The sequence below is a fragment of the Colletotrichum higginsianum genome, chromosome 4, assembly GCF_001672515.1.
Source record: "Colletotrichum higginsianum IMI 349063 chromosome 4, whole genome shotgun sequence".
Classification (NCBI taxonomy): domain Eukaryota; kingdom Fungi; phylum Ascomycota; class Sordariomycetes; order Glomerellales; family Glomerellaceae; genus Colletotrichum; species Colletotrichum higginsianum.
The window spans coordinates 3,721,462-3,746,537 of record NC_030957.1 but is presented as its reverse complement, the minus strand read 5'-3'; the positions used below and the strand labels follow the sequence as shown (position 1 = coordinate 3,746,537).

The window sequence follows — 25,076 nt, the reverse complement described above, 5'->3', positions numbered from 1 at the left end:
CAACGCAACCAGTGTTCCGGGAGGGGGGCGCTCGAGGCCATGATGCCGAAGACTGGATTGGGCCGGACTGATCAGATAACGGCTGATGGAAGCGAAGCGGATCTGATAAGTAAACTTGGCACTACAGCTGAAGATGATGCCAGTGTTAGCGTCAACGCCGAGTCGTTTCGGTGGCGTCGCGACAACGCCACGAGATTGAGTGAAAGCGAAGGATGCGTGATAATCTGCGCCACTAGGTATTGGAACACATTCTGACAAGAGCTGCGAAGTTGCTGGTGGGAGAACAGGCCAAGGTGTGGCAAAGACGGACCGCACAGATAGGCAAAAGGTGCGGCAAACAGGGGCCAGGCGGCCTTTTGCTAGCTTGTTTTCCCAGCTTCACTTCAAGGCCGGGGGCTGTCCCGGCCATTTGGGAATTGAGACTGCACTCCAGTCGACAGCGAAGGTCGCAACCATCACCACGTCTTGACCAAAAGTCGACCAGGACAAGGGCTTGGCGAAGCGGGGGTATAACGCGGATGAAAAAGACATTCGTTGGTAGGATGCGGATCTGATAACTGTAAACGGGCATGGGCGAGGGGCTAGAATTGGCGCCCAGAGGATCGGTCTGGAGGAACTTTGTCGGCAGGTTTGCAAGGCTACCCGGCCACTAACATCATGGCCCGCATACGCAAGTAAAGGATTCTACTCGTATGATGCTCACAAGCTTGCAGAAAGACGTCTCTGTCCGGCGAGAGCGTTGCCTAGACCAGAAGGAGACTCCGATGGGAATGGTACAATTCTGGCGGGTCATTTAGAATTCATTGAGCCGATTCTTCAATCCAACGCAAGGGGCTGTATATATAAGTCATGGCAGTGTCCTAGGTGATGAGCGTGCATAGAATCTTGGTCTGCAAAAAAGGCGTTCTGTCCCGCCATTCTACTCGTCTCTGTATTGTATCTCAACACATTTTTCAAGTTCGTTCTCCTACTACTCTTTAATACACATCTTCTTCTCTGGTCAATATGGGATACGCAATCTTGCCCGCGCTGATTCCGGACATCGAAAAGGTGTATGATGCCTACTTCAAAGCCTTCAATGGCGACTTGATGGGAGACATCATGGTCAAGATCCTGTTCCCAGGCGGGGTCGACACGGAAGAATTCCGCAAAGCGCACACCGCCGGTACTCTGTCGTGGTGGCACCACAGCAACTGCCAATACACTTACAAGTGCGTTGACACCGAGACGGGAGAGATCGTCGGCATGGCGTTGGGCGACATTTACCTCAAGGAGCGCAGCGAAGAGGAGCGCAAGAACCACGGCGTGGGCTGGCTCGAGGGGGCGGCGAGAGAACGCGCCGAGGCCGTTCTCAATCCTCTTCACGACGTCAGAGAGAAGCTGTTCGGCGGGCGCCGGTACATCTGTAAGCCACCAAAAGACCCGAACAAGTTGGGTTCTCGTCGAAGACTAACTTGATTTCGTTTTAGACACCCACGTTATCGCCGTTGACCCGAAGCACCAGGGCAGAAAGGCCGGGGCCCTTTGGTGTAAATGGGGAATGGATCTCAGTGACAGCCTGGGGATCCCCCTGTACTTCGAATCGTCTCCCTCGACCTACAAGCTGTACGAGAAAATGGGCTACGAGACCCTGGATGAGAAGATTGTCCACAAGGCGGAGCTGATGGGCACGCCCAACGACATCGAGGTGCCCCTCATGGTCAAGATGCCTGCCTGCGCAGGGGGCATGACATTTAAAGAATGGCGCGCTGCGGGATACCCTTCCTTCAGCGAGGTCAAAAGACTTCCGGCCACTCCCGTTGTCAATGTCGTGCCGGACGAGAAGAAGCTTGGCGGCAGCGCTGTGGCCGTGGAGGTGCAGGTCCAGGAGGTGCAGGTCTAAGGAACGAGAGACACATGAATGTACGACGGCGTTTTTTTTTTTGTTTTTTTGTTTTCCTTTTCTTTTTCATGTGGGCAATAATTCATCAGGCCTCGGATGATTCCCCGGTTGAGTCAATGCAATTATGACAATAAACAAGGTACCAACAAGAAAGAGTTCAACACTCCCACTGTGAAGGCGCTGCTGTGGGTACACGCAAAAGAACCTGTACAGATATCCGTAGTGTATTCGAGGGAGGGTCGCTTAATGAGGACCATGACTCGGTTCGGTAGGGTGTCAGGGGTCTCTCAGTACTTGTCCGGATTTGGAACAAGGATGCTGGGGTTGTCAAGCGGTTCGGTTGACAGGACCGTCCGTGACCATTGGTTGGTCTACGGATACCGAGAACCGAATCGTGGGTTGTTTTCACTTGCGTTCGTGCCAGGCCATGGGTTTTTCAGACATGTATCTGTACTCCACATGGAGAGACTCGGGCGCAGACTTTTCTAACTAACGCAACAAGCATCTTGGTTGCTAGCCCAGAAGACTCTTGTACGTAACGACAACTGGTCATTGTACCAGTCCGCTGGTTCATGGTGCCCTGCCTACATCGGTCGACCAGTGTCCATTCTTACTTACATGAACAGCAGCGACAGCAGATAGAGCCTTGCTCCTGAATGGCATGAGATGGTCAGAATTGGTCCTGGGTTTTGAAACACCCATCGAAGCACTCTTGAATCTTGACTCGGATGTCCCAGACATCAGCAAATCGAACCATGGGATGACTTACATACCAGATTGGGACATTGATGCCGAGGGGGCCGACGCGAAGAGAAAAAAAAGACCGCACAGCTGCCTCTTTCAAATCCGCCCGCATGTCGACTAATACCATGTCAGAATCTGCTGATGCAGGGATGGCGTCGGCCGAAGCCACGTCGGTGAATTCGCAGCCGATTCGTCCACCGACGGGCCGCTCGCCAACGGACAATTTCCCCTTTTGATCTAATCAGATGCATCTGATAAGTATTAGTGATGTCCGTCTGATCTGGTCCTGTCAAGGTCACACGCCCTCCGCCCAAATTCTCCTTTTGCCTGCCGAGCAAGATAGACAAGTAACCGTCTATCCATTCATCCCCTGGCGCTCTTTTGGTCAATTCCCTCGCCCAGCCTTTTCTACGTCCAATTTGCCCCCCCATCGGAGCCCGCGCGCTCCGGTCGTTGGTCGTTATGCTGAAGAAGCTGCAGAAAGCGGTTCTCTTCGTGAGACTCGTGGGATACACACTGCGGCTCTACGTGGACTTCATCTCGCGATCCTACACAACGAAAAAGATCACCGCCAACCCTGCATCGAAGGATGCCGAGCCGATCAACATCGTTGTCGTTGGGGCCTCTTTCGCCGGCTACCATGCCGCCCGGGTAATCGCAACATCACTTCCCGCAGACGGGCCGTACCGCCTCATTATCGTCGAACCAAACCGTCACTGGCAGTTTACGTGGACTTTGCCTCGCTTCTGTGTCGTCGAGGGGCACGAGCACAAGACGTTCATTCCTTATGGTCCCTATCTGCCAGCGGGCTCGGAGTCCATCGTGCGTTGGGTTCACGATCGCGTCTCGACCATCACGGAGAAGACAGTAACCATCCAAGGCACCGGCGAAGAAATACCTTACTCCTACATGGTGATTGCAACGGGGTCCGGTGTCGGCATGTCTTTGCCATCGCGAGTAGGGTCAACAGATAAGGCCGAAGGGGTCCGATTGCTGGAAAACTTCCAGCAGCGCATCAAAGCCGCCAAGAACCTGATTGTTGTCGGAGGAGGTGCCGCTGGTGTTGAGCTTGCAACGGATGCCAAAGACCAGTACCCCGAGAAGAGCGTGACTTTGGTTCATTCAAGGGACGCCGTCATGAACCGTTTCGGTCAGGAACTGCAGATCGGAGCTCTCAAGGGGTTGAAGGAACTCGGCATCGAAGTGATCCTAGGAGAACGGACGACTACCGATTCTCCCGTGGACGGTTTTGTCACTCTTCGTTCTGGTCGCAAGGTTGAATGTGACTTTTTGGTAAGTTGCTACATGTGAATCGTGACAGGCTCTTCGGTTAGTTACCCAACCGCTCATGCTGGAACAGGTCAACGCTATCGGCCAGCAGCCTTCCTCTCAGCTTATCAGCGAGTTTGCTCCTGAGGCGGTTGCCAAAACAGGCCGCATTAAGGTCAAGCCGACAATGCAGATCGATGTCGACTCGCTCCCCAACATCTACGTCTGCGGCGATGTCGCCGAGGCGGGCGTCACCAACCCCAACGCCCGAGCTGCCATGAAGCAGGCCATCTATGCAGCTGATAATCTCGTCCTGGCCCTTCAGGGAAAGAAACCCACCAACATTTACCAACACTATTGGGCAGATGGTGTTATCAAGCTGACGCTGGGTCTGGTGAGTTTCCCGTCGCGGACTGCATGGTCCAAGTTGTCTGATCGTCTTGCAGCACAAATCCATTACGGCTTTCGGAATCGGAGACACCGAGCTGCTTTTCCACGCCAAGGAGAAGGAGGTTACTCTAATGATCGAGCGGGCTTGGACAAACATGGGAGCCAAACCTTATGAAGACAAAGAGTACCGGTCTGGTAATGCCCAGGACTCTGGTACTACTAAAGTTCTGGAAGTGGCCAACGAAGTAGTGTGATCGACAACGTGCCGCATGTTTGAAGTGCTCGTGTCTCAAAAGATAGATGCCTAATCTAGATTGATATGAACTTAGACGCTTGAGTCAATTCTAAATCTAGTCCAATCAAGGATTCTCATAGGTTTCTCGAAACCCTGACGCTCTCCATCGGCGGACTTCCGTCGACCCAACGACGCGGCTTCTCCCACATTCCGGGGATTGACTACGACCCCCTGTCAGCCCCTAGAGACCAAGGTAGCAATGCTTCTGCCCCGTCGAGCTTGCAGATCTGGGTTCGATGGTGTGGGGAGTCGGAGTTCGAATGAAAGCTTGATCCAACCTCTACTCTCCCCCTTCGCAACGTCAGTGCATGATGTCGGTCTCAACAAGCGCCCCGGTATGTTTATGCTGAGCCCACTCACTATATCAGCTCGCTATCCACTCCAAAGGCCCCAGTGTTTCCATTGAACTATCCCAGTGTCGGTTGATTGAAGTGTTGATCTTCTACTTTGTTGGTGTATCTGTCACCAAATCTTATAAACTATGATACATCAACATTGATCTGGTGTGATTGGGCAGGTTTTTAGTTTTAGCGGGTTTAAGGAAACGCAACACAAGTGTTTTTCATCGTCAGGGCCTCTATAGAGGAGAACAGGTAGGATTATTGCTGTTGTCCCGTCTGCTTCTGGGTATCCAGGTCCCGCTTCCACTAAAAGTGGATGCAGTGATTTCTCTGAAGGCTTTTACTTCATTGATCCAATGTTCTTGGCAGTTCCAATGGGTGCCGTGTCGAGCTGGCGATCCGGCTGCCAACCAGCAACTTAATGAGTAAAGGACATGGCTCAGTACAATGGCTTTAAGTCAAATAGTCAGATTACCATCGGAAGAGCCCGCCGAATTGTGCTTGGAGACGTCAACTCATTGGATTAAAGATGACCAACGTGATTGCATTGTGTCCTAGCTCCTTCTACAATTGCGTTCATAGCTAGCTGCTGGTCGCCCAGATCCATCCCTATCTGATCTTGCAAACCATCTCTTTCGGCCCCACTTCACATCGGTGTACCGAGTTCTGCGCCGGGCCGGCCAAACGCTGCCTCGGCTCCAGGGCGGGTCCGTGTCACTCGCTCCCTGGTCGTTTCTTTCCCTCTCCGTCTATTTCGTATCATTCCGCCACAGCCGATGCGACGCTGGTTCATCGACGTACTGAGGCATCCATGCTTGCACGGGGTCACACGCAAGGAATCTATGAAGTGGTGAACTTGGCCATGCAGTCCCTGAATGGGACGCAAAAGACAACACCTTCTACTTCTGGTTCAGGCTGGTTTGATAACCAATAGACTGTAAATGCCCAGCCACCTTCCCAATTTACAATACATATGCCCAACACTCCATCACAAACTTCAACTACCGACTGCCATTGCCGAAGTTTGGGGCTCCCTCCCATCAAAAGGGTAGAATTATCCGTAATCCGGCAGATCTCCCTCAAAGGTCGACTTTTCCACCCGTGTTGCATACTTGGCTCTCGTAGTTGCTCTCTTGTAGGGAAATGGCGATGCGCCAGAGCACGAGGCCGGGCCTGTAAGAGGCATGGGGGGCTTTTTGGTAAAGAGCCGACAGCCGTGCATTTAGGCTGGTGAAGACGGCATATGAGATTATCTTTCGACTTCTGTCAACTACCTGGTTCCCATTGATGAGACTTCCGTGTATATAAAAGCTGCCTGATGATCGAGGATTTCTGTCAAGAGCCAACCAAAGTCATTGACTCCCTTCAACACCACCCATCATATCAGCTTGACTCCATTACCCAGAAGCCCAAAATGCATACCCTAAACCTCCTTCTTGCCGTCCTCCCACTCCTCCCCCAAGCTCAAGCAGCCCTCCAACGCGTCGTCAACTTTGGCTTCAACCCAACCGGTCTGACCATGGAAATCTCCGTCCCTCCCAATCCGGCTCCCTTGCCAGCTATTATCCTAGCCCTCCATGGCTGCGGTGGCTCCGGTCAGGCTTATGCCCGCCAGGCCGATTACGTCTCGCTCTCCGACTCAAAGCGCACGTTCCTAGTCATCTACCCATCCTCCACCAGAGACTTCAACTGCTGGGACGTCGCCACTGTCGCCACCCTCACGCGCGACGGCGGCGGCGACTCCACGGGCCTGGCTAGCATGGTCCAGTACGCCATCGCCCGCTACGGCGCCGACCCCAAGCGAGTCTTCGTGACGGGGAGCTCGTCGGGCTGCATGATGACCAATGTGCTTGCCGCTACGTACCCAGACCTGTTCGCCGCCGGGTCTTGCTACTCGGGTGTCGCGGCGGGCTGCCTGGCGGGTTCGCCGGGATCAAGCCCCATCAGCGCCGATCCGAGGTGCGCCAACGGGCAAATCGTGAAGACGGGCGAGCAGTGGGCGACGCAAGTACGCGCCATGTACCAAGGCTACAGTGGGAGTTACCCGCGGATACAGACGTTCCACGGCACTGCAGACACGCTGGTTAAGCATCCCAACTTGGCCGAGCAGCTTAAGGAGTGGTCGGCGATTCACGGTGTAACCTTTGCCAGGAACAACACGAACAACCCCACTGTTGGCTACACGCAGATGGTCTACGGCGACGGCACCAAGCTTGTAGGCTATTCTGCGCAGGGAATTGGGCATACTGTACCCGTACAGAGGGAGCAGGACCTGAAGTGGTTTGGCTTGTAGGAGACTGCACACTGGCGACGATGGATATTGATGTACTCTTTTAGGCTGGTATTTACACAAATGCAACATCTACACTATGAATATGGGGGCAAGCAGTAGGCTTTCGCCGTTCAAACATAGTGCTTGATGTCCATATATGCACACCCTAAAACATCTCCCTGAAATGGAAGAAGACGTTGTCGACATACGGATTCGAAACCCCAGCCGTTGTTGGGGGCAAACTGGTGCTCGGCTGCTGCCCTCCAAAGCCATCCTCTCCCCCGGAGGCGAAGCCGTTGAGCCCCATGTAGCCCTCGAAGATGCGACTCATTTCGTTTTGAATACGAACTCCGTTGTTTGGTGACTGTGCCGTCTCCATGTTTGGTGCCTGGTGTTGAGGAATCGTGGGCGTTGTCGAGAGGGAAGAACGTCCGAAAGGGGCAATAGTCGCTGGACTGGTCGACATGCGTCCGCTGGCCAGGCCGGCCATCGTCAGGGCCGCAGAGCTGTGGGCATCCTCGTCCGGCTGATTGCGCAGGCCGATGCTCGGAGCCACTTCCTTTAGCGAACTGATTGTGCGCCATAACCGCTGCGAAACCCAGCTTTTGGCCGAAAGGTCCTTGACAAGCTCCAGCCCCATGTAGAACTCCTCGCGGCAAATAGGACTGAACCTCACTGGCGCATGGACAGAGGCCAGAAAGAGAACTGATATGGCCGATGTGAGAAACTGATGGTAGAAAACCTGGATCTTGCGGTACAGGTTCGTGGTGCTGTTGAGGTGGCTGAGATAGCGAATCGTATCCTTTGCGAGATCGACGACGCGTTGAGCCTGGACAAAGTGGCTCATGATGCTCGTGGCACTGTGAAGAATTGGTGTGTACAGCCAAATGCGGATCTATAGAATGTCAGCAATGCAATACTCTTGTTCATCCGTACAAAGACAACGAACCTGATTGTAACGAAGGTATGTCCAGACGCGTAGTCGCTGCAAATTGTATGACGGCGTGGTCGTCATTTGCTTCTCCTTGTCCCAGTTGCGAAGCTTGACCTCTTCAGGTACATGCTCATACCACTGCAGGATCTCCTGATCTAGCTGTTCCATGTCTTCGTATCGAAGCTCGCGGGCCAAGACGGGGCCGAAGTGAGCGACCTGGCGCCAAACCTTGGCACCCAGCCTCGAGTAGGTGATCATAGCAACGAGATACGGATGTTCTTCCTGTCAGTGTGTAAGTAAGACGTGGTTTTCGACTTCGTGTATGAAAAGAGATGGCTTACGGGCATGGGCAGATCCGGGTCGATCTCCTCATCAGTGACAACAAATGGCAGGCCCGTGTTAAAAGCCCATCTTCTATCCAGCACGTAGGCTGACCAGAAGCTGTTCAAGGCATTTTTTCTGTCCTCTTCGTTCTGGATCTTGGCAATGCCAGTTGTCCTGTGGATGCCCATCTCCAGGCATAACCTCGTAACCTGACCCATGACTCTCCACGCGAGAATCTCCTCGTTGGCCAGGAATCTATAGCCGGCAAGAAGAAGCAGCGCCGGAAGGCTCACAAAGTCGACTGGCTCGACCATGAGCTTGCGGTTGAGTACGGCCTCCATGCTGTCGATCAGCTTGCATGCCTTTTCGCTGTGACCGTGCTCTTCTACGACCAAGGCGCAGCTCATGACAATCTTGAGCTGGAGCGTCTTCTCATCGTTGAGGCTTGGTGTGAGGCCCTGCTTCCTGGCCGATTCCATGTAAGCCGTCAGGTGGCGGACATGTTCGATGACAGATTGGATCTTCATGACAGGATACATGATGCCAACCTCCTCCTCATGCAAGCGGCACAGGCGAATCATCTCATCCCTGCCGAAGTCCCATAACGGGTCGACCTGCCCCTCATGAGGAGCCATGCGAAAAGGACTGTCTTCGGGAACCCCCAAGGCCGTGCTCTGGTCATCGCCATCCCCTATGCCCTTGTAGCCCATGTTATGGATGGTGGTGTTGGCGACATCGAGACTAAATGCCATGCTGGTAGGGCCGCGGAAGGAAGCCTGCTTGGGTTGGGTCAACTCAGGCCGGTGGAGGGGAGAAAGCGAGCTTGCGGGGAAGGCCTGGGCTGTGCTGGAGGGGAAAGGTAATACTTTGTCCTGGATGGGGGCCAGACGCAGGGTTTCGGAGCGGAGGGCGTTCATGTTTTGGTGAAGGGCATCAACCTGCTCCTGCAGGCGCATCATCTGCGCCGTCATCGTCTTGTACTCGTCCGAGTCCTTGAAATTGTTGGAGCAGCAGTTGGGGGCGTAAAGACACGCCAGGTTGAGGTTGCCGCATCGTTGGCAAGGAGTCTCGCCATTGCACTTGATCTTGCGTCTTTTGCATTCGTTGCTGGTGCGGGGATGACGAGTTAGTGATTACGAACTAGTGTAGTGTATACATGTATATACGGTCAAATGGAGGGCTCATGGGAGGAAAGAGAATGGGATCGTTCGAGAGTGGGCGATGGGGTCAACGTCGACGCCCCGGCAATCAAGCAGGCAGGCAGGCAGGCAGTCAGGCAGGCAACGACATGGGGTCGCAACGCCATTGGGTCGGTAGGAGGATCTCAATGGTGACATGGTCGTGCCGCAAGACAGACATGACAGAGACGGACGGAAGGGGCTGACCTTACCAGGCAATGGATATGTACTGGGACAGCAACAGCAATCAGCATTCTGGGGTTCCACAAGGTTTGGTTCGGGCAGCATATGGATGGGCACAGGTCGGGGCGGATGTGAGAATCACGAGGAGATGGACGTGGTGTGGGTGTTGAGTGTCGGGTGTTGGAAGGGAGAGGGAAGATGTCAGGATAGATGGACTGATGAGCCATGACAGGCAACGCACCCGGTTCCTCTTGCTTCTCTGCTGCCTGGCAGCATTGCTCTCGTCCTCCGACTTCCTCTTGGAACCAGATACAGAGCTCGAACCAGGCGTGCCGGCGGCAGTTGGGCCTCTCGAGGGCCCTGGTTGTTGTGCGGAATTGTCTCCGGGGGTCGCGGAAAGGGGGGAATGGACAGAGTGATTGTGTGGAGAATAGCCAGCGGAAGTGTGAGCGCGGTCGCGGTCGGGCGGCAGAGGGACGGGTGCTTGGGTCAAGTAGCGCAAGTCGCTGACCTGCGTCTCAATCTGCTCCATTGCGCATTGCGAGGCCCCTCCGGCTGGACTTGTCGCTTCTTGTCTGGAGGTTTTCTGTTCTGGAGGAGGGCTTTGTCCGAGGAAAGGCAGGCGAGTAATGGCCGATTTTCCCTCTGCCTTGCCCTCCCCGGAGTCCCGGGCCAAGGTAGGTACCTCCTCGCCTTAGCCTCACCTGTTTGGGACGGGGCTCTTCCGCTGGCGGGTCACTCACCAATGCCATCACGTGATGAGTCGAGGATCCCGTCATCCGTTCCGGTGAGGTCCACTTTTGGTGATGCGATCGTCGATTGATTGGCTGTGGAGTCTCGTTGATTGGGCTGTACTTTGGTCTTTGAATCTTGAAGTTACACAGTAGGAATTACATGGGAGCATGCCTAAATCCATTTCTGGATACGCATGAACTCGGGATACGGCTGTCTGAACACAAACTTTGGGGGAGCTTTGGTTTGCAGATGGTGCCGTAACGTTGGACAGATGGATAGATAGCTTTGTTATCTAGATACCATCGCGAACATGTCACAAATGAATCCCTACAAACACACGAGACTTCGAGGTTAAAATCCGCCGTGTTGATGCGCCACTGCTGAAAAGGCCATTCCAAAGCCCCATAAGTGAGTGATACCAATTGACAGTTGTCGCTCTGTAAAGAGCTCTGTCAGACTTCCCATCTCTGCACCTCACTGAGACAGGGTTCGGAGTAGCGCCTCAAGAAAGCCAGTGTTGCTTACATAATGACATCGAGTGGTGGGGTCGCTGGTTCTGCCGCGCGACACCACCAAAAAGTTTCTTGAAGCCCAGAAATTTCGCCTAGAGGCCTCGCCAACCGCAGGATGCCATACAAACCCGTATCAGACAAGCAAAATGGCCGCCCGCAGAAGAGCTTCCGAGTGGGAAGAGAAGGCGCCAAAGGGTATGCGATGAACATTACAACACAGCGCTTGAACTAGACTTACACGAATCTGGCAGATCTCGATCCTGAGACCGAACCTGTCGCGGACAGCGAGAACGAAAGCGGCAGTGAGGAAGAAAGCGCCGACGAGAACGCGGGCACCGAGCACTATGTCACCGTTGGGTACGACACGCACCCTACGTCCGCGTGGGATTTTGTATCGAGGGGCTAACCATCGTCGTAGCAAGAGCAAGCTCCGCGAAAAGGAAGGCGTTTCTCTTGGACCGCAGTACCGAGGCGCCCGCGTCAGCCGCGATGCACTGAACGATGCGAGCAACGATGACGACAGCGACGTGTTTGAGGATGCGAAAGAGGACATTGACTCCAGCGGCGAAGAGTTTGACGACCCCGAGACCGCCGACCTGGCCGCCGACGCAGAGGCCGTAGCAGGCGAGGACCCCGAAATCTCGAGCGACAACGCCTTTGGCGACAGCGACGACGAGAAATTCAGTGGCTTTGTTTTCCGCGGCAGCTCGCAGCCCAAGGAAAAGAAGGGCAGCCGCAGCAAGAGACCCAAGGCCGCCGACTTTATCTCTGACGAGGAGGAAGATGACGAGGACGACGAAGACTCGGAAGATGGCGAGGGCAGCGACGGCGATCTCATGGATGGTCTCGAGGGCTCAGAGGAGGACGACGACGATGAGGAGGAGGAGGACGATGAGGACGATGAGGACGACGACAACGACGATGAAGAGGAAGAAGAAGACGAGGATGACGAAGATGAGGATGACGAGCAGCCCCGCCGCAAGTCCTCCAAGTCCGACGCCAGAGCCGAGCAGCGCAGGCTCATGAGTGAAGGCCAAAAGGCCCTCGCCGCCACAATCTCGGCGGCCGCCCAACAAGACGCACAAAAGGGCATCGCCGTCCGCGAGCAGCGCAAGACGTTTGACGGCCTCCTCAACATCCGCATCCGTTTGCAAAAGGCGCTCGTGGCGACAAACTCCTTCTCCACCATCGAGCCCCCTTCCGAAGAAGACGATGAACAGAACTCGGAGCCGTACGAGGCCGCTGAGGAGGCCGCGCTGAAGCTGCTCAACACCCTCGACAGCTTCCGCGCCAGCCTGCTCCCCGCGGAGCTCGCGCAGCAGGCCGCTGGCGCAAAGCGCAAGCGCGGCGACTACGACGCCTCGACCTCGAACGAGGACATCTGGCAGGGCATCCAGGAGGCCGAGCAACGCGCGTCCAAGTACCGCAAGAAGGTGCTCGAGACGTGGTCCGCCAAGACGCGCAGCGCCAACGTCGAGGTCAAGTCGCGCAACCTCGTCTCGACGCAGACGTCGGTCGTCGCCAGCCTCGAGGACCAGCTCCTCAACACCGACCGCCTCGTGAGGCGCACGCGCACGCCGCGGTCCTGCGCCCCCGCGCAGGTGACGCGCAAAGTCAACGAGGACCCGGACATCTACGACGACGCCGACTTTTACCAGCTTCTCCTCAAGGAGCTCGTCGAGCAGCGCACGTCCGACACAGGCAACGGCGCGGCGGCGCAGCCTACGGTGCGATGGGCGGCGATGAAGGAGGCCAAGACGAAGAAGCACGTCGACCGGAGGGCGAGCAAGGGCCGCAAGATGCGCTTCAACGTGCATGAGAAGCTGCAGAACTTCATGGCGCCCGAGGACCGGAGGGCGTGGGAGCAGGACGCGGTCGATCGGTTGTTCGGCACCCTGTTTGGACAGAAGATGGGGCTGAGCGAGCAGGCGTCCGATGCAGAGATGGAGGACGACGAGGAGGTCGATGCCGAAGAGGCCGGTCTCCGGCTGTTTCGCAACTAAGGGAACGAACTATTCAGGTTGTGTTAGGGGAGGGGGTCGGAGAAAAGTTTATTGATCAACAATGTGTATATTCATGAAGATATCCCCATGATGTAGAGACCATGGCCGTGAAAGATAAAAAGGGGACAAGTTGCATCACACTGATCCCAAGATTATGAAAATCTTCAACTTGAAATCTGACAGCCGACGTGAACATCCCATCTCTACCCGAGGAGAGCAGATCCCGCAAACAACAAAAACAACCCAGCATGCACTGCAAGATGAACTTCCGGTCCACCAAGCGTCTTCCTCACAAGCTCGTTCTTCTCCTTGACCCCGCCGTCCACGTCGGGCCTCGTCAACCGCACATAGGCGCGCCAGCACGGCCAAACATGCCAAAAGGCCAACGACGCGGCCACAAGTCTGGACGTCCCGTCGAAAGGCCGAGCCACGAAGATCAGGCACGTCAAGTTCGTGCTGAGCAGCAACCCGCCAAAGGACTGGAGTATCAGCCGAACGGCGGTGGTCGGGGCCGGCAGCTGGCTGGCAGGGTTGAGTATAAAGGAGCAAGCGGCGGCCGTCTCGATGGCCACGTGTAGGAGAAAGGGGAGTTTAGCGGCGTGGAGTAGCGCCATCGTGGGGGGAAACAGGAAGGCGGAGGAGACGGAGGGTGGTGGTGTGGCCAACGAGGGCTGAGATGGCGGGAGTGGGACGCTGGGGCTTGGCATGTAGTGAGCATCTAGGTCGTGCGGCTGTGGCAGGTCATTCAATCACACGAAACGGACGATCAGTACTGACATATTGGACAAGAGAGTCGATTCTTCTTCGGGTGAAGAGATATAATAATGCCGCCGGGACCGACCCGTAGCTCGAATTCGGCGCTGCCGCGATGGCCACCGGCGTGCGGCGAGACTTGGAGGCGGGCCGTGGAGCAACTCAAATGTCCGAGCGAAGGGACACAGACGGGCGAAAGACAATCGACATTTCCCAAGGTGGGATTTCGTCCGGGTCTGGCAGTATTAGCGTGTTTTGTGCTATCAGATGCCACCACCGCGGTTCTGGGAAGACTTGAAGTTTATCTTGTCGGGTGTGTGTGTGTGTTCTCCCTCCGCCATCTGCTGCAAGGGTTGACCATCACATGGGAGAGGTATCCTCGGTGCCTTGGGTAGGTAGTCAGAAGGATCTGGTAAGGCAGCCGATGGTTCTAAGAACGCAGGTCAGCTTCATTAGAGAGCTTTCAACTGGCTCTTCTCGACTTTGGAACCCAGTAAGTAGCTATTTCTCTTCCATACGAGACCCGTAGAAAACCCAGTTATTCTGGCAAACGAGCAGTTCGGCCGGGGGCTATTAATTAGGTAAGCTGAAGCTGAAGCGACATGTGCATGTACCGTAACCAGACCAACGCAAGAAAAAGAATCCTTGGACTATGACGTGTGCTGGTCGCAAGAAACTTTGCAGCCCGCCTGTAGTCTTATTTTTATGTGGATGCACATCATATCTCCTGTTCAGCAGCTCTGGCCCTATTCGGATTGACCGAGTCGAAAGAAAGAGATGACTGCACTATTAGCGGGATGCAATCGACTCGTCAGCACTGACTGGGAGCAGGCACAGGCACGACAATGTGACTTGGGATGGACCAACGTTGATCGGACGAGACGTGCCGTCCTTCCTAGGTAGGCAGCCAAGGTGCTGTTAGTGTGCAGCAAAGCATGAGACGAAAATAATGAACGGGGGTGCAAGAGGCAACCACCTACGAGCCCTTCAGCTTCAGCGCCCAGCATGTCATTTTTATGAATGGTCTCCCAATCATTGCATCTTGGTTCCTGGCAGAGCTGCGGCCCATCCCACGCAGGAGCACTTCACGCCTGCTTCTCCGTACCCTTGCCCGCCGTTGCGTCGCATCGCATCCTGAGGCGCGAGCTTCTAAGCAAAGTTGGCCTCCCATGCAATGAGAAAATGGATAAACAAGAATGGAAATCAGGCAGGGGGGCGGGCAGACGAGGATATCCTCCACCTCGCGCGGACCCGGCTCCGAAGATTGGATTCTGACATTGTTTCATCTCCGGGGGCTCCAATACTACCTCCCTGTTGGCGCATAGTGGTGGTCTAACGACTCCCACGGAGAGCATCCCGACGCACAAAAGGCTCATCGGGAAGACAGAGAGAGAAGAGAGGGTCGCGGGCGGAATTATGCGAAACAAAACGGTGCAACAACGCCTCCGCGCCCCCTTGAAAGGCCGACGCATCCAGTTCGCCACGAGGTAACATGCGCCCAGCCCCTGCCCTGAAGCAGCACCAGAACCATCATACCGGGCAACAACCCAGGCCGGTTACTCCCAACTCGTCCTGGCGGCTTCGCGAATTTGTTGAGAGCCAAAGAAGATAGAGGAGAGAGATAGGTAGAGTAGAGCTTGTACAAAACGAGACAGGGGCAAACTAGAGAGAAAGAGAGAGAGAGAGAGCGAGAGAGCGAGAGAGAGGCCGGCTGCTTGGTCAGGTTCACATATCTCACCCACCCACCCACCAACCAGCCATCCGACCACCCCATGCCATGCCACCGTCACCATTATGTTTTTCTCATGCATGAGCCTGTCTGTCTGTTTTCCATTTTATTTTTATTTATTTTTTGGAATTGAGCCTGCCTCAGTAGATTGACCGACTTTTCCCCCTTCTTCTTTTTCCTCACATCTCTTGCACCGATTGTTCACATCTTTGCTCTAGTCGCTTGTCCATCGTTTCCTCCGCCAGGACACATACGTCGCATCCCGCTGTGTGTACTCCAGTTGTGTACCGTTGCCGCGAGTGATATCATCACTCTTGCCTACCTACCTAAGCCGAACAGCTCTCTCTGCGCAAGCCATTGCCGTTCGCCTTCAGCTTCACGCCTTTGCTAGCCACATCCCGCAGCTTCTCATGAGCTTCAAAAGGCTATTTTCGTCTTCAATCATCCATTAGCCGCCGCTTTCCTCTCTCTGTCTCTCGTGATATAATCTCCAAGAAGCGCCACATCCAGCCGGAAGACGACTAGCTACCCCTCCCCCACATCGTATCTCTCTCGCCGACCATTCACCATGGCCGCTCCCAACGCATTTGGGGAACTCGGCTTGTCCGTCATAGGTGTCGGTAGCCAGTACCCGCCCTACTCGTTGAAGACGGACTCGATAGACTACCTGAGCAATAAGTTCTACGCCGAATCGCCTTCGTAAGTGTGTTGCGACCGCATTGTGACGACGGTCTTGTCGCTGACGGGTGTTGTCCATAGCATGAAAAAGGTTCTCGCCATCAACCGCTTCACCGGCATCGACTATCGCTCGTCCATCGGGACGCACGAACATCCCGTCGTCAACAATAAGGATGCACCATCCATTGCCGAGCTGCACCAGGTATTCATGAGCGACGGCGTGCCCTTGGCAGTAGAAGCATCGCGCAAGGCCATCGAGGAGGCCCGCATCGACCTCAGCGAAATCACACACGTCGTGTCGACGACGTGCACAGACAGCGCCAACCCCGGCTTCGATCATTACGTCGTCAACGGGCTGGGCATTACACACCAGGTCGAGAAGGTTCTGCTGCACGGCGTCGGCTGCAGTGGAGGGCTGGCGACGTTGCGGACGGCGGCCAACCTGGCTTTGGGACACAAGGCTCGCAACAAGCCAGCCAGAATCCTCTGCGTCGCGCTTGAGGTCAGTACAACCTTGGTGCGCAGCGAGCTCAACAGCATCGACGCGCTTCAAGAAACGAGGATCGGTGTAGCCCTCTTCTCCGACTGTGCCAGCGCCGTCGTGCTCAGCAACGGTGTCGGCTCGCCGACAGAGCCCGTCTATGACTTGCTGGGCTGGGAGCACAAGATCATCCCCGATACCGATCACGATCTGGGCTTCGATGTTGATCCTCTTGGTAAGCCAACTCACTTCTCTTGGTCGTCCAATGTGTATGGACAGACTGGCTAACGCGAGCGGTGCAGGATGGAAGGTGATTCTCTCGCCACGAGTACCGAAGCTTGCGTCGGCCGCCATGCCGTCGACTTTCAAAGAGATGCTCGCCTCCGTCCCGTCACTACCACCCTCGTATCAAAACGCCGATGACTTTGACTGGGCGATGCATCCGGGTGGGGCCACGATCCTGTCGGGGGCCGAGAAGACGATGGGCATCTCGTCATACCACATGCGGGCGAGCTACGACACATACATCAATCACGGAAACTCAAGCTCAGCAACGATATTCAGCGTCTTGGATCGGCTGCGGGCTAAGGACATGGACGCAATAGCGCCGGACGGCCGGGTACGTGACTACGTGGTGGGGTGTGCGTTCGGGCCGGGCATCTCGGTGGAGATGTGCATGCTGAAGCGGAACATGAGGGCGCGCGGCGTCACGGGTCTGCAGACGCCTCCAGAGACGGAGAGCGAGGGCAGCACCAGTGAAGCTGGGGACGACGGCGGGGCACAGCCCGAGGAGCGGGCATCTTCGGGACGGCAAATGGACCAGACCTTCGTTGCGGAGGCGATGGGGGATCTGGACCTAGACTGAGGGGGGCGATGGCAGTAATGAGGCGGGGGAATGGGGTTGGGTGTGGGAGTCGCAGGAACGGGCGGTACGGTATTTAAGCAAAGAGGAGGATGTTGTATCATGACGCGACGGCGCTAATGAAGACACGGAATGTTATGCTGCTAGAGAAGAGATGTGTCAGTCTGGTTCGCTTGTAGACGATGATGATGATAATGCTAGTTTCCTTGTCGAAGACAATAGTAGAACTGACTACCTAGACGGGCTTAATAATTTAGGAAGGTCGCTGCAATTGGTCGAAAGCCGTCCAAAAGTTGCGAAGCCATGACATGGACATATGCAAGCTCGTGGTTTAGACCCGAGATGGAGGTCTCTTTGCGCCGGAGGACGGAAAGAGAAACTCTTGGAAGTGGAGTGTCACGATATCAGGAACACGAGATGAGCCGAGTTGTGTGGAATTTCTCCGGCAATGAAGGAGGTTATCGCGGGGAAGTGGGAGACGATGGACCGAGGAAGCGGCGGCCACGAGGTTGTCTCTTGGAGTCGTGAGTTCTCGGTTTTCGGCGGACGAAGGGTAGAGATGCCCGACACGATCCCGCATCTTCCCGGGATTCGGCAATGACTGTCCCTAGGGGTGGAAGTGCGCAGATGGAAAAGGTCCAAGGATGAGTTCATGGCCGGGGGAGGTTATCGTCATGAAGCGGCGCGATTGGTCGTACTTTTCCGGGGGCCCGGCCTGCAGACGGTAAGGAAATTGACGGCGTGAGATTCGTGGGGGGATGGGGGGTGGGAGGAGCCAAAGTTGGATTCGCGACGGAGATTTGTTGTTGCGAGCGAACTGAGAGTTCCCGATGGCATTATCAGCTTCAAAGAAAAGACGAGATGCATTTAGGAGAACTACACCGAGAATCGCTCGGTGAAAGTCGTGCTATCTGGCAAGCAACAATCTGTTGCGCAGCCCTACTAACAGAGAAAAAAGTCAAGTAACCGAGTCATTCGAGGTCCGCGGGGCTATCCATTAAATATCGCAGCGGACACCATAATAAGGCCGAGCGATCTCGAGGGGAAGAAAAGTCAAATGCCATGATTGTCAGCGGTGTCGGTGCAGCCACACACAAAAAACACACACCACACACACACTACCACCTCACCTCAGCACCACAGCACCAGGGCACGGGCCAATGTCTCTTGCAGCGAGCGGCTGGGCCCCTCGCCCAAGAAAGCACAGCAAGCCATTGTCGTCCAGCCATAAAAAAGCACAGGGCAGCGAGGGGTTGAGCGGGTGGAGCTCTGTCCCCAATGACTCCGACGAGTGGTGCAGTAGCCCATCTTTTTGACGTCAATTGGACGGTGGGTGGGGGGAGGGGTCATTCTCGTTTGGCGTGGTCGTGGCCCAGATGCCAGGTGGTGTGGTAAGAGCCAGAGAGGGGCTCTGTGATTCGTGCCTGTCTCCGGTCCTAGGGAGTGAGGAGAAAAAAGGTACATGGACGTCTTAGCGGAGGTACCTCGTCCTTTTTCTGCCCCTCAACAACTCGAAGAGGTTGAGACCGCTACAAGACCGCCTCTTTCCAGTTGGTTTGGAGTGGTGTTTCTCCCATCAGGCATTGCAAAACACTGGCTTGCATTTTGGAAATCGAAGGCTTCAACCCCGAGTGCCATCCAGGGGAGCGATCTTCTGCGTGTCTTATTGCTGAACATGCTGGACATCTGCTGGCAAAAGGGCCGACGAGAGGGGGGGCTTGCTTGTAAACAAGCAGGTGGGTTACCTAGGTACGTACGTCCGTAGGTAGTGCAGTATACGGATACCTCCTGCCATCAGCACCTACAGCGATGGAGCTGGCTGAGCGGAGCTCCTCTTCATGTAGACGCCGATTCGGGCCCATGTACCTCTGCACCTTCACGCAACACGGGGCAGTGACCAACCTGCTGCCCAGGTGGTCCGCCGGTAACTGGAGCGATGCAATAGCAATGGACCTTGGACCGGGCCTGGCTCATCCAGTGTGCTGCTCAGCCCGAGTAAAATCCCGCTCGCGTGAATCAAACATAACTCGGCCGCGTCCACCTTGACCCAAACCTTCCCATTGAATCTTCTTCTTCTCTCCTCTCTCGTCAATACCTCAACCTTGCAACCTCTCCCAGCCGCTTTGCTTCTGAGCATCAATTACCAAAAGGTCGCAGCAGACATAACTCCTCCTAAATACACCTCAACACACGCACGTCAGATACCCCGCCATCCATCATGGGTCTCCTCCAGGATCTCAACCTCAAGCCCGGTGTCGTCTACGGCGATGACCTCCTGAAGCTCTTCACCTACGCCAAGGAGAAGGAGTTTGCCATCCCCGCTGCCAACGTCGTAAGTACTCCCTAAGCCGCCCCCAACCCCAGCTCATGCTGTGTCACACAGCGGAAGAAGGCTCATGAGTGAGGGGTCGTTTCCATTTTGGTGACAATCGGCTAACAACAACCCCGCCTCGCAGACCTCCTCGTCCACTGCCGTTGCTGCCCTCGAGGCTGCCCGCGAGGCCAAGTCCCCCATCATCCTCCAGACGTACGTTCATATTCTCAGAAGCCACGCCGGTGTTATGTGGCGACATGTCTGACAGCTCTCTAGTTCCCAGGGTGGCGCCGCCTACTTCGCCGGCAAGGGCATTCCCAACAGCGCTGAGAAGCAGGAGGCTTCCGTCGCCGGTGCCATCGCCGCAGCCCACTACATCCGCTCTATTGCCCCCATCTACGGCGTCCCCGTCGTCCTCCACTCCGACCACTGCGCGTAAGCTCGATCATATCTCGCTGGACCCGTTACCTTGCCGTCACCAGACATTGACCTGCGTTACAGCAAGAAGCTTCTGCCATGGCTCGACGGCATGATCGCCGCCGACGAGGAGGAGTTCAAGCGCTCCGGCACTCCCCTTTTCTCCTCGCACATGATCGACCTTTCTGAGGGTTTGTAGTCCTCTGTGATTCCTTTCGCCTGATGTTGTAGCTCACGTAAAACAGAGGAGGTCGCCTACAACATCGAGACTACTGCCAAGTACCTCAAGCGCTCTGCTCCCGTAAGTTGAGACTCGCGTGTAGTTTTCCAGGGACCGCTACTAACACGCTGCAAACAGATGAAGCTTTGGCTTGAGATGGAGATCGGAAGTAGGCCAGCCATTCGAACACGTACCTTGCGGGCGATAACTAACAACACTGTGTAGTCACCGGTGGTGAGGAGGACGGCGTCAACAACGAGGATGTCGGTAAGTGAACGCTGCATGCTTTGCTATCTCCACGAGCCTGACTAACGACGCATCAGACAACAACTCCCTCTACACTCAGCCCGAGGATATCTACGCCATTTACCAGGCCCTGAACCCCATCAGCCCCTACTTCAGCATCGCTGCTGGTTTCGGCAACGTCCACGGTGTCTACAAGCCTGGGTAAGCATAACGCCTCCGGCGCATTCGCATGAACGTAACGCTGACCCTCGTAGCAATGTCAAGCTCCACCCCGAGCTCCTCGGTAAGCACCAGGAGTTTGTCGCCCAGAAGCTGGGCACCAACGACAAGAAGCCCGTTTTCTTCGTCTTCCACGGTGGCTCCGGTTCCGCCGTCGAGGAGTTCAAGAAGGCCATCTCCTTCGGTGTCGTCAAGGTCAACGTCGACACTGACCTCCAGTTCGCCTACCTGGCCGGTGTCCGTGACTACGTCGTCAAGAACATCGACTACCTGAAGACCCAGGTCGGCAACCCCGAGGGTGACGACAAGCCCAACAAGAAGAAGTACGACCCCAGAGTCTGGGTCCGTGAGGGTGAGAAGACCATGAAGGAGCGTGTCAAGCAGGCCCTGTACGACTTCAACGCCAACGATGTTTTGTAAAGGATGAATAATGGGTGATACCTCTGCAGCGGCAGGACCAAACCGAGATGCGGTCTGCTCTGCATCGTAGGACAAAGCTGTCAAAAGACGCCTTACCTACGTAGTTCTCAAAATGAAGTAAAAAAAGACACAAACTTCTTGACTGTTCACATGTTCGGTATGCGGTGACGTGCAGTGTACATGTGTTGGCTCTGCCCGTGTGTTGTAGGGACAATTGCAGCAACATGCGCGCGTTCGGATTTAATGCCACATCAGCTCGAATATCATTCCCCGCCAGCAGGATTGGGTAAAACGTGACCTCATCTCAAGTCAATGATCTTAGCGACGTTGCTCGGTTTCTCGGCCACTGCGCCTCGCGGATCGAGAACCTTGTTCAGGTCGTCATGCAGATTGTCGCATCCCCTCCCTACCCCAAGCCCATATGCTTATATTAACTTGCGAGTCTGCCGAATTCATCTAGCCAACCCATATCTTGCATAAACCAATCTCTTTTTCGTTGAAACTAAACCTGTAACCTCCATAGCCACTAACTTGTAACCCCGAGCCATGTCGTCTGTATGGGGTTTCCTTCGACGCAACTATCTCATCTTCAACCCACCTGTTGCACCGAAGCAGGATGACGTTGTCCGCTTCGGCATCCTAGGCGCCGCCAGGATCGCGTGAGTCGAGGCATCGTGGGAGAACAGGATCGACTGGGCAGGCATGCATGCTGACGTGCAGCAAACAGCCCAGTGGCCCTCATCACCCCCGCCATGTCTCATGGCGAAGTCGTCGTGCAGTCCGTAGCCGCCCGCGACCGCACCAAAGCCGCCGCCTTCGCCGCGAAGCATGGCATCCCGGACGTCAAGGACTCGTACCAGGCCCTCATCGATGACCCGTCCATCGACGCCGTCTACATCCCGCTACCGAACGGCCTGCACTACGAGTGGGCGCTCAAGGCCCTGCAGGCAGGGAAGCACATCCTCCTCGAGAAACCGTCGGTGTCCAATGCTCGGGAGGCCGAGGCGCTGTTCGGGCTGCCCCTCCTGAAGGGCCCCAATGCCCCTGTGCTGCTGGAGGCGTTTCACTACCGCTTCCAGCCGAGCTGGCAGTTTTTCCTGACCCTCGTCGACCAGGACAGCGTGGAGCACGTCAAGACAAGCGGGCGGATACCGTGGTTCATGACGACGGGCGACGGCGACATCCGGTTCCAATATGACCTTGCCGGCGGCGCGCTGATGGACTTGGGCACGTACTGCGTCAGCGGGATCAGGCAGACGTTCGGGCGGGAGGCGGAGGAGTGTCTGGAGGCGCGGTTCGAGACGATGCCGGCGCCCGAGGAGAGGACGGACTACGCGTGGCGGATCGTGTGGAGGATGAAGGGGGGCGGGACTGCGGAGACTGAGGGCGGGCTGAGGGCAGCGTCGCTGAATTTCGGGGTACCCAGGCTGAGCGTGTCTCACAAGGCGGCCGTGGTCGACGATCCAAAGCTGCCGCCCGGGCAGGAGAAGACGCGCAAGAGGAGGATCGAATTTGAGAACTTCATGCTGGGCGGGGTGTGGCACCGCATCGACGTCGAGGACGAGTTCGTCGTCAAGAGCACGCAGACCGGAGAGGTGGTGAGACGGTGGACCGAGAAGACGACGCGCAAGACGTACACGTTTGAGGAGGCCGGGTTGGAGGGGAAGGGTACGGGGGAAGAGTGGTGGCTCACGTATCGACATCAGTTGGAGCAGTTTGTTAACCGTGTCAAGGGGAGGGAGACGGGGGTCTGGGTGGACGGGGAGGACAGCATCAACCAGATGAGGATGATCGATATGGCGTACGAAAAGGCCGGGTTGCCGGTGAGAAGGTCGCCTGGCGTTGCCAGCTGATTTCAAATGAAGGGATGAAGGCAATGGTGAAGACGAGCAGAGGGAATGGGCCGGAGAAACCATGGGCATTCATCCCGTACGGTCACCAAACGCGGATTTGTCCCCCTTTAGCTGTATCCACGGTTGTCAATTATTCCTAGTAGAACATCTTCACAAGGGAGTGTGGTCCATGTCTGGATTGGATGCGTTGGATGGCTCGGGACCCAAAGTGGATGAGATGAAGGCTGCGAGAGAAGACATGCAAGCCGATATCCGTGCTTGTCTGAGGGACAGAGATACGAAAACACGAAAACAAATATCCTTGCTATCGTGCTCACTCCTCTTTCCGCCAACTCGAAGTTTGGATGGAGCCGGTCTCCTCTAAGCAGGCTGCCCCAATCCCTTCAAGAGAGACTACATATATGCGTGTAACTTCGAAGCCTCAATACACTCCCCCACCCCCCTCCCTCTTATGAATAGCCCCCTTCCTCCTTTTCCTCATCTAGTAAAATATGAAAGCTAACCACGGCCGAAGCCGCCCCTAGCAACCTCAATGAACTCATCCTTGCTAACCCACCCCTTGCCCGAGATGTCTGCCATGTCAATCATCCGCCTCATGTCGGCCTCGCTCAGCGTACTGTTCACCTCGGCGCACACGGCCCTCAGGCTCTCGAGCGTGATACGCCCCGTACCGCGCGGGTCGAACATCTTCCAGGCGTCCTCGGCCTCCTCGTGCGGGTCGCGGCGCATGAGCAGCCACGCGGCGATGGCCGAGAAGTGCTCCTGCGGCATGCGCAGGCGTGATGGGCTGCAGGGCCCGCGGGACGGGTCGTGGTCGTGCGGCGGGACGCCGTGCGCGACGAGAAGGGCGTACGTCTCGGTGCGTGCGAGATCGAAGCCGATAGCGCGGAGGGCGAAAGGCCACTCGCGCGCGTTGAGGGAGCCGAGGCCTTGCTGGTCGACCACCTCCCACTAGCGAGAGGTTAGTATTATGCGTCGGGAATCCGTCACGGGCGGCGTGACGTCGGGTTCTTGTGGGGAGCGGCGAGACTTACAGCTTCTCTAATGTTTTGTTGCCAGTCGGCGGGCAGGGCCGCCAGATCGCGACGCCCCTGACCCAGGTCGAACAGTGCCGAGGGGGAAGCCATAGTGGTCCTATTCGAGTGTGTGGCTTGTTCAAATCCGTGCTGAGCCGGCCTCCGAAGGTTCTATGCGCTTTGCTGTCTTTTGCGCGGGCGGGCCAATTTCGACGAAGCAGCAGTTGGAACGAATGAGGTCTGGGTGAGTGAGACCAGGCCTTGGTGATGGATAAAGTGGAAAAAACCGACCGCGCAAACCAAACAAATAGAAAAAAGAAGCCAAGGGGGTATCAGAACTATGAGATGAGACGCAGTGTACGAGAGAAAACTATGAGTCCTTCATCAATGAAAATCTCATGCTTGAGCAGCGGGGCGTGGAGGTCGTGACTTGCGACGGCGACTTTCTAGTGGGATGGATGTCGGTTCCAGCGCGTCCACAGCCAGTTAGTTGTTCACGTTCATCTCATCAATATGAACTCGAGAGCGCGGTGGAAATGTACGTATCTGCAGGTGTACACAGACCAATTGGCTAATTATGGGGCTTGTCTTCGTCGCCAGGTCACGTGTTGTGTTGCTGGCCATTGTTCCGCTGGAAGAACAATAGCATCACACACCAGATGAGCCTTTGTCGAACTCCACGCATCAGCAAGTCCCACAGATGGACAATCATCAACGGTCCAGACTGCTAAGTCCGTCAGGTGTCACTTGGGAGTCGACCGCGCTGTAGCTATGTGCGGAAGACTCCCTAGCCGAAGATACTCCGC

General features: G+C 55.7%; 10 protein-coding genes across 10 annotated transcripts; 8 read left to right on the top strand and 2 right to left on the bottom strand.

Moving 5' to 3' along the window:
* Positions 1 to 1,005: 1,005 nt before the first annotated feature.
* On the top strand, positions 1,006 to 1,882 carry CH63R_06430 (Acetyltransferase; the record flags this gene model as incomplete). Its single annotated transcript, XM_018301405.1, has 2 exons — positions 1,006 to 1,405; positions 1,470 to 1,882. The coding sequence occupies 2 exons, from the start codon at positions 1,006 to 1,008 to the stop codon at positions 1,880 to 1,882; spliced, it is 813 nt and encodes a 270-aa protein (XP_018159255.1).
* A 1,206-nt stretch (positions 1,883 to 3,088) lies between these two features.
* On the top strand, positions 3,089 to 4,539 carry CH63R_06429 (Oxidoreductase; the record flags this gene model as incomplete). The annotated part of the gene is made up of 3 exons (XM_018301404.1): positions 3,089 to 3,919; positions 3,987 to 4,289; positions 4,342 to 4,539. 3 exons carry the CDS (start codon positions 3,089 to 3,091, stop codon positions 4,537 to 4,539), a joined length of 1,332 nt encoding a protein of 443 aa, XP_018159254.1.
* Positions 4,540 to 6,335: 1,796 nt separating this feature from the next.
* CH63R_06428 (PHB depolymerase family esterase) lies at positions 6,336 to 7,214 on the top strand (the record flags this gene model as incomplete). The annotated part of the gene is made up of 1 exon (XM_018301403.1): positions 6,336 to 7,214. One exon carries the CDS (start codon positions 6,336 to 6,338, stop codon positions 7,212 to 7,214), a length of 879 nt encoding a protein of 292 aa, XP_018159253.1.
* A 145-nt stretch (positions 7,215 to 7,359) lies between these two features.
* CH63R_06427 (Casein kinase II subunit beta) lies at positions 7,360 to 10,344 on the bottom strand (the record flags this gene model as incomplete). The annotated part of the gene is made up of 4 exons (XM_018301402.1): positions 7,360 to 8,088; positions 8,143 to 8,409; positions 8,469 to 9,536; positions 10,054 to 10,344. 4 exons carry the CDS (start codon positions 10,342 to 10,344, stop codon positions 7,360 to 7,362), a joined length of 2,355 nt encoding a protein of 784 aa, XP_018159252.1.
* Positions 10,345 to 11,205: 861 nt separating this feature from the next.
* On the top strand, positions 11,206 to 13,062 carry CH63R_06426 (TRAUB domain-containing protein; the record flags this gene model as incomplete). Its single annotated transcript, XM_018301401.1, has 3 exons — positions 11,206 to 11,254; positions 11,311 to 11,416; positions 11,478 to 13,062. The coding sequence occupies 3 exons, from the start codon at positions 11,206 to 11,208 to the stop codon at positions 13,060 to 13,062; spliced, it is 1,740 nt and encodes a 579-aa protein (XP_018159251.1).
* Positions 13,063 to 13,310: 248 nt separating this feature from the next.
* CH63R_06425 (uncharacterized protein) lies at positions 13,311 to 13,737 on the top strand (the record flags this gene model as incomplete). The annotated part of the gene is made up of 2 exons (XM_018301400.1): positions 13,311 to 13,388; positions 13,414 to 13,737. 2 exons carry the CDS (start codon positions 13,311 to 13,313, stop codon positions 13,735 to 13,737), a joined length of 402 nt encoding a protein of 133 aa, XP_018159250.1.
* Positions 13,738 to 16,112: 2,375 nt separating this feature from the next.
* Positions 16,113 to 17,568, top strand: CH63R_06424 (Chalcone and stilbene synthase; the record flags this gene model as incomplete). The annotated part of the gene is made up of 3 exons (XM_018301399.1): positions 16,113 to 16,243; positions 16,304 to 16,938; positions 17,006 to 17,568. The coding sequence occupies 3 exons, from the start codon at positions 16,113 to 16,115 to the stop codon at positions 17,566 to 17,568; spliced, it is 1,329 nt and encodes a 442-aa protein (XP_018159249.1).
* A 2,215-nt stretch (positions 17,569 to 19,783) lies between these two features.
* On the top strand, positions 19,784 to 21,401 carry CH63R_06423 (Fructose-bisphosphate aldolase; the record flags this gene model as incomplete). Its single annotated transcript, XM_018301398.1, has 9 exons — positions 19,784 to 19,897; positions 20,022 to 20,092; positions 20,156 to 20,314; positions 20,381 to 20,487; positions 20,542 to 20,597; positions 20,655 to 20,685; positions 20,742 to 20,783; positions 20,840 to 20,963; positions 21,017 to 21,401. 9 exons carry the CDS (start codon positions 19,784 to 19,786, stop codon positions 21,399 to 21,401), a joined length of 1,089 nt encoding a protein of 362 aa, XP_018159248.1.
* A 546-nt stretch (positions 21,402 to 21,947) lies between these two features.
* Positions 21,948 to 23,254, top strand: CH63R_06422 (Oxidoreductase domain containing protein; the record flags this gene model as incomplete). Its single annotated transcript, XM_018301397.1, has 2 exons — positions 21,948 to 22,060; positions 22,129 to 23,254. The coding sequence occupies 2 exons, from the start codon at positions 21,948 to 21,950 to the stop codon at positions 23,252 to 23,254; spliced, it is 1,239 nt and encodes a 412-aa protein (XP_018159247.1).
* A 498-nt stretch (positions 23,255 to 23,752) lies between these two features.
* On the bottom strand, positions 23,753 to 24,381 carry CH63R_06421 (Cell division control protein 31; the record flags this gene model as incomplete). Its single annotated transcript, XM_018301396.1, has 2 exons — positions 23,753 to 24,205; positions 24,289 to 24,381. 2 exons carry the CDS (start codon positions 24,379 to 24,381, stop codon positions 23,753 to 23,755), a joined length of 546 nt encoding a protein of 181 aa, XP_018159246.1.
* Positions 24,382 to 25,076: the final 695 nt, after the last annotated feature.